Here is a 7,345-nt window from a genome sequence, read left to right on the forward strand (position 1 = left end):
TTAACCAATAATGAAAAGAATGTTCTTGTTACGAAACGATTAGACGCCACTGTGACTTTTAGGGCAACAGATACGACTGTGGTGTCAAGTCTGAGGTAATAGGATACTTCCAAACTTGAAGGAAAATATGTGTTTGTGCACCTAGCAAACCATGGGATTACTCACTCTGTGTTTGTCTGCATACGTGTGCGGCCGTGTGTATGATTGCCAGTGTATTCATTCGTACCCACATAAATGAATGTTCACCACATTTGGCTGTAAGACAGTAGGATGGATGGGTCTACAGAACACTTCGTGCTTCTGATGCTGTTTCTGCTTCCCTGTACACAGGGGACCTTGTCAACAGGTAGGGAACAAAGAGAAAGGACACTTATTGACATACAATCTATTTGATGCTGTTTTTATTTAGAATATTGGGTTATATTAGACATCATTTTGAAACGTTTATTGTTTGTTGATGGATCCTCCTAAAGATCTGGCGTGGGCAGAAAGTATGATTTAATTTGATAGCCAATGTTGAAATTTTAAAAAGATTGATATGAACCTTACAATGTTTCAAAGTCCAAGATATACGATAATCACATATCAAAAGTGTAGTCCATTATTGCATGACGTAAGATAATATCGTGTTGTGTTATAACAATAATATATCACTTTTAACTTACTGATCAGATGTATCTGTCACCATATCTATATCATTTACTAGGAAAACATCTACAGTGCAGTGAAAGTATTTGCCCTCTTCCTGATTTCTTATTTTTTCTTCACATTTGTCACACTTAAATGTTTCAGATCATCAAACACATTTTAATGTTACACAAAGGGAACCCAAGTAAACACAAAATGCAGTTTTTAAGTGTTCATTTTATTTATTAAGGGAAAATAGCTATCTGAACCTTCATGGCTATATGTGAAAAGCAATTGCCCCCCTTTGTTAAATCATGAATTTACTGTGGTTAATCACATTTTTTGGAAAGCTGAGTCCAATTTCACTAGCCACACTCAGGCCTGATTACTGCCAGACCTGTTGAATCAAGAAATCACTTCAATAGAACCTGTCTGATAAAGTGAAGTAGGCCAAAATATCTCAAAAAGCAAGACATCATGCCGCAATTCAAAGAAATTTAGGAACAGATGAGAAACAAAGTAATTGACATCTATCAGTCAGGAAAGGGTTACAAAGCCATTTCTAAAGTTTTGGGACTTCAGCGAACCACAGTGAGAGACATTATCCACAAATGGAGAAAATTTGGAACAGTGGTGAACCTTCCCAGGAGTGGCCAGCCTACCAAAATTACCCCAAGAGCGCAGCGGCGACTCATCCAAGAGGTCACAAAAGAACCCACAACAACATCTAAAGAACTGCAGGCCTCACTTGCCTCAGTTAAGGTCAGTGTTCATGACTCAACCATCAGAAAGAGACGGGGCAAAAATGGCATCCATGGCAGAGTTCCAATGCGAAAACCACTGCTAACCAAAAAGAAGACTTTTTGGAAAATATTCTGTGGACTGACGAGACACAAGTTTAACTTTTTGGAAGGTGTGTTTCCCTGGCGTAAAAGTAACACATAATTTCAGTCAAATATGGTGGTAGTGTGATGGTCTGGGGCTGCTTTGCTGCTTCAGGACCTGGACAACTTGCTGTGATTGATGGAACCATGAATTCTGCGCTCTACCAAACAATCCGGAAGGAGAATGTCCAGCCATCAGTTTGTGACCTCAAGCTGAAGCACACTTGGGTTCTGCAGCAGGACAATGATCCAAAACACACCTCTGAATGGCTTAAATAAAACTAAATGAAGGTTTTGGAGTGACCTAGTCAAAGTCCAGACTTGAATCCGATTGAGATGCTGTGGCGTGACCTTAAAAAGGGGGTTCATGCTCGAAAACCCTCCAATGTGGCTGAATTAAAACAATTCTGCAAAGTAGAGTGGGCCAAAATTCCTTCACAGCGATGTGAAAGACTCATTGCCAGTTATCGCAAACGCTTGATTGCTGTTGTTGCTGCTGAGGATGGCACAACCGGTTATTAGGTTTAGGGGTCAATTACTTTTTCCACATAGGGCCATGAAGGTTCAGATAGCTTTTTTTCCCTTAATAAATAAAATCATCCCTTAAAACTGCATTTTGTGTTTACTTGGGTTATTTTTGTGTAATATTTAATTTATTTGAAGATCTGAAACATTTAAGTGTGAGAAATGTGCAAAAAAATAAGAAATCAGGAAGGGGGCAAATACTTTTTCACAGCACTGAATGTTCAGTCCATTTTTCATCTTCAAAATATGACATCATAGTGAAGGTACAAATCAGTGTAAGGAATGTTGACTAGTGAATAGCTTGATACTTGAGACCTTACGTCTAGACGGAAGAATGTCACTATAACACTGAACTTGTTGTTGTCACATCTCTTTAATATTGCTTGTGTTGTGTGGGTGTCTGTCTGGATGTCAGCCCATACAATGGACACACACTACTAACACAAGATATGATTTAAAGGGATGTGTCATCATTTAGATTGTGTTCACTGTCTTCTCTCTTTAGTTACAGCTATCTCTCCAACCCATACGACAGCTACTCAGACTGACTACAGCCCTCTGAACGCATCCCACCCAACTACCCCTTCTACCCCCACCTCTGCTCGACCCAACATGGCTACTTCCACCCAGGACCCCAGCAGTAGTCTGTCCAGCCATGTTTCAGGCACCACAGCCAGGCCCCAAGAGGGTGACTCCACCTCTAATACCGCCATCAACACCTCAAGCCTACCTACCACACCAGCCCAATCGACCCTGTCACAGGGTGAGTAAATAACCCACTTGCCTGTTCAACGGGAGTCCCTAAGTGATATTAACGCAATAAGAAGGCCTGCAGTATAATGATCACTTGTAAGAAGTGTGGCTAGCTTTTTACAAGGTGAAGCATCCGTGTTCACTATTCCATTGTTTTTCAGACAGATGCTCGTCCCCTCCAGTTCTGTGTTGTTTGGGGCAGAGTAGCAGCTGTAGAAGAAGAAGCTGTTTCTGTGACCAGGCCTGTGTGCTGTATGGAGACTGCTGTCATGACTACAGGACCACCTGCACACAACGTGAGGGACAGATAGAATACCAGTCCTATCAGAACATAGAAAAGCAACCAGTTGAAATTATACTTATTTCATAACATATGGCATGTTTTCTCAACAGTCGGTTGTTTGAATTGTGACTTTCTAACTGCCATCCTTTTCCTTGTTTTCTAAAACGTTCACCCTTCCAAAGCCAGTCACACAAGAGCCAAGAACAGTAGACAGCAGTACTACACCTAAACCATCTAACACAGTAGACAGCAATACTACACCTAAACCATCTATCACAGTAGACAGTAATACTACACCTAAACCATCTATCACAGTAGACAGTAATACTACACCTAAACCATCTATCACAGTAGACAACAATACTACACCTAAACCATCTATCACAGTAGACAGCAATACTACACCTAAACCATCTATCACAGTAGACAGCAATACTACACCTAAACCATCTATCACAGTAGACAGCAATACTACACCTAAACCATCTATCACAGTAGACAGCAATACTACACCTAAACCATCTATCACAGTAGACAGCAATACTACACCTAAACCATCTATCACAGTAGACAGCAATACTACACCTAAACCATCTAACACAGTAGACAGTAATACTACACCTAAACCATCTAACACAGTAGACAGCAATACTACACCTAAACCATCTATCACAGTAGACAGCAATACTACACCTAAACCATCTATCACAGTAGACAGCAATACTACACCTAAACCATCTATCACAGTAGACAGCAATACTACACCTAAACCATTTAACACAGTAGACAGCAATACTACACCTAAACCATCTAACACAGTAGACAGCAATACTACACCTAAACCATCTAACACAGTAGACAGAAGTACTACACCTTCACCATCTAACACAGTAGACCTCAATACTACACCTTCACCATCTAGCACAGTAGAAAGCAGTACTACACCTTCACCAGAAGATGGCAGCACACTAGAAGTCACAACATCCACTCCTGTTGGTGAGTGTATGATGATATCCAAGTATTCTATTCTGGCAAAAAACGACAGACACAACAGCGCCAATAACAGGAGACAGCAATACTACACCGTCACCAGTAGAGGGCAGTACAGTCACAAAAGTCCCAGCCTTCACTACTCTGGGTTAGTAATCAGTACTGAAAAAAGCAACCAATTGTCATACTTGAGTAAAAGTAAAGATACCTTAATAGAAAATGACTCTAGTAAAAGTGAAAGTCACCCAGTAAAATGCTACACCAATAAGTCTCAAATTCCTTATATTAAGCAAAACAGACAGCACAATTTTCTTGTTTTTTTAAATGGATGGATAGCCAGGGGCACACTCCAACACTCAGACATAATTTACAAACAAAGCATTTGTGTTGAGTGAGTCCGCCAGATCAGAGGCATTATGGATGACCAGGGACGTTCTTTTTGTAAGTGTATGAATTAGACCATTTTCTGTCCTGCTAAGCAATTAAAATGTAAAGAGTACCTTTGGGTGTCAGGGAAAATGTATGAAGTTAAAAGTACATTGTTTTCTTTAGGAATGTAGTGGAGTAAAAGTCAAAGTAAACAAAAATATAAATAGTAAAATACAGATACCCCCCAAAAAATGACTTAAGTAGTACTTTAAAGTATTTTTACTCAAGTACTTTACACCACTGTATAGTATCTGAACTGTCAAACAACATCTACATTTACATTTAAGTCATTTAGCAGACGCTCTTATCCAGAGCGACTTACAAATTGGTGCATTCACCTTATGACATAGTTGTATGGACCAGGAATGAATACAGCAGTTTCATGACACGGTGTTAATCATATACATGGTTTATTTCAGAACTTGGATCAACATGGACTCTTCAAGCCACACATACCGTCCCTGCTGTGTCTAACCTAGTACAGACCATTACCAGTCATTCTGACGACACAACTGGTAACACAACACCATCGGTCACAACAACCTTAATCCAGAATACTGTCTCCAAGGAAACAACTGAGACAGACCATAAGAACATCATAACCTCTCACAAAGGTAGGCTATAGTTCCCACTACCAAGTTGCTCAAGAATCATGGCATTAACATGATTGATTTTGTAAAGGGCATCATTTACAGCTCAGTATGGCTAGGATCATCATCTCAAAATGGATCATATTACATTGTGATTTTTCCAATCAGATACCCAAACTCTGATCGCCCATTTGAGGGTCTCTATAGTTTCGGCTGGGGACATAAGTAAGGAGGAGATCATTGAGGCGTTGCATCATGTAAGTGAAGCTCGCAATTATCATCTCACACTTTTACACGGCTTAATGTTTCTAAAACATTACTACATGACCAGAATCAACCATTTAGAAGTAGGCTTCCAGGCTATATTATATCAACCTGTTGAGATAACAGGCAGGAGAGACTTTATTCCTTGCCTGATTCTACTCTTCCTCTCCAGTTTGCAGCGCAGGTCCAAGCCTTTCTACAGAGAGAGTACTGTAACAACTGCACACTGCGCATCAGAAACGTCAGAGGAATATGAGACCAACATTTAATCCAAAACATGTCTCTACACTAACCCAAAGAATCTTAGGAGATTCCTGGAACTAACCCTCTTCATATAACCCTAAAATAGTCTGGACCCCACAGAAAAACCTACATCTGAAAATCAACAATGCCAGTTTAAGCTTTTCAGTCATTTTGATTTTGGTTCAGTCTTTTTCAGAAGAATTAAATCTATGGCCTATTAATTGTAGCCTATATTTATATTTAACCTTATTTAGGAATGTTGGTCAGTTTAGCATATGGACATATTGTATTATAGGTTTATAATGCTGTTCAGTCATTTGTCATAAGGAGGCAGTATAACTGTTTCATTATCCAACAGAAGCACAGTAAAAGAGGCTTTCCAACACTGTCAAAAATGCACTTTCATAAGTGACTTTCCAAAAATTAGTTTTTACCCCTTTTTGTCACAATAATATTTTCCATCTAAAAACACCCAAAAACCTGTAATACAACAGCTATTTCCAATTTCTATACTAGACATTGTTTAAAAACAAATAGGTAAAGATGCCTCTAAGGGGCACTATACACCTGTTGGCTGCAAAACAAAAGTTATTTTGGAAGATCTGAGCAACAATTGGATTGTCAATATATATCCTGTATATACTGTGTGTGTGTATGTATTTTCGATTTTCAAGTAATTCATTTGCATTTCACTAATCACCTTAATAATGTTTACATACAACTTGAGTGAACTATCCCATGAACACATGATGGGGGGGTCTTTAAAAAGTAATCGCCTAATAGCAGGAACAGCACCATCTAGTGGTCAGAATTTGGTAACATTAGGATGTGGGATGGGACATAAATCCAACAACTTCAATGACTCATTTCTCTGAACAGGGGAAAGAAACATCACCAAATTCACTGAGAAAACATTACACAGGATGAAGAGACAATACTCTGAGCCGCAGCTCCATACTACTTGTCAAACATAGAGAACTGATACTCATTGTTTGGGTGGGATTGGCTTGGGGGATTCCGTGGGGGGCTTTTGACAATTTCTTTGGATTCCTCCTGTCTAACTCATTGTTAGAGAAAAGTTTGGCCCAAATCAGATGTTACATATTATATTTATTCAATATTATATGAATCCTGTAAATTAAAATGGCTAATTTGGGTGCAGTCAATTAGTTTAATTTCTCAGAGATTCAATTATATTTCAACAAAATAATGTTGTCGCAATGCTAATCTTATCTGTTTCTAACAACAGAAACGATTTTAGAAAAAATCTGAGATGTTGGGTGTTGAAATCATCTTTCTTGTGCTTTTTCAGGTGAAACGACCCGTGTATGATTTGGCACCTCAAATGCAATCACTCTTTATGTCTTTATTGTTCTTTATTTCATATGCACATATTAATTGCTGTATAATGATTGCAAACTGTGACATAACTGTCTAACCCAAACAAACCTCATCATATTGTTGAATAAAATTCTCAAAACATTGTTTCTTTACCCATGCTTGTCTTCATAATATTCAAGATTATATATACAATTATTTAATGGTTTGTCTCTTTCTACATACACAAATATGGTCTCACACACATACACACACACTATCTGTTGCACCGGGCAGTTTAAGTGTCCCTTATGTTCTGTGGTGTGTGCCATGTAAAAGGACCTTCTGGAATTTATCCTGATAGGGCCTCACAGGAGAAGATTCTGAATTGTGATGACCCACAGTTCCCCCCATCCCCCTACTGCTCCCCCCTGATCCCC

General features: G+C 39.0%; 1 protein-coding gene and 1 long non-coding RNA gene across 5 annotated transcripts; one reads left to right on the plus strand and one right to left on the minus strand.

The window, feature by feature from the left end:
• The first annotated feature begins 202 nt into the window (after nt 1-202).
• LOC118370788 (mucin-4) lies at nt 203-7,073 on the plus strand. 3 transcript variants are annotated; one of them, XM_052463660.1, is made up of 6 exons: nt 203-346; nt 2,542-2,799; nt 2,951-3,085; nt 4,911-5,105; nt 5,250-5,338; nt 5,518-7,073. In XM_052463660.1, the coding sequence occupies exons 1-6, from the start codon at nt 271-273 to the stop codon at nt 5,599-5,601; spliced, it is 837 nt and encodes a 278-aa protein (XP_052319620.1). In that variant the 5' UTR covers nt 203-270; the 3' UTR covers nt 5,602-7,073. The 3 variants fall into 3 exon arrangements, 2 of the variants coding, with proteins under 2 accessions (XP_052319620.1, XP_052319619.1); XM_052463659.1 differs by having other exon boundaries at nt 5,250-7,073; XR_008065177.1 differs by lacking the exons at nt 203-346; nt 2,542-2,799; nt 2,951-3,085 and adding an exon at nt 3,919-4,068 and having other exon boundaries at nt 4,911-7,073.
• On the minus strand, nt 3,261-3,858 carry LOC127907623 (uncharacterized). 2 transcript variants are annotated; one of them, XR_008065179.1, is made up of 3 exons: nt 3,730-3,858; nt 3,442-3,657; nt 3,261-3,369 (listed from the first exon to the last, which is right to left on the minus strand). It is a non-coding gene; the product is annotated as an uncharacterized LOC127907623 (long non-coding RNA). The 2 variants fall into 2 exon arrangements; XR_008065178.1 differs by having other exon boundaries at nt 3,282-3,405.
• Nucleotides 7,074-7,345: the final 272 nt, after the last annotated feature.

Source organism: Oncorhynchus keta, chromosome 15 (genome assembly GCF_023373465.1).
Source record: "Oncorhynchus keta strain PuntledgeMale-10-30-2019 chromosome 15, Oket_V2, whole genome shotgun sequence".
Lineage (NCBI taxonomy): Eukaryota > Metazoa > Chordata > Actinopteri > Salmoniformes > Salmonidae > Oncorhynchus > Oncorhynchus keta.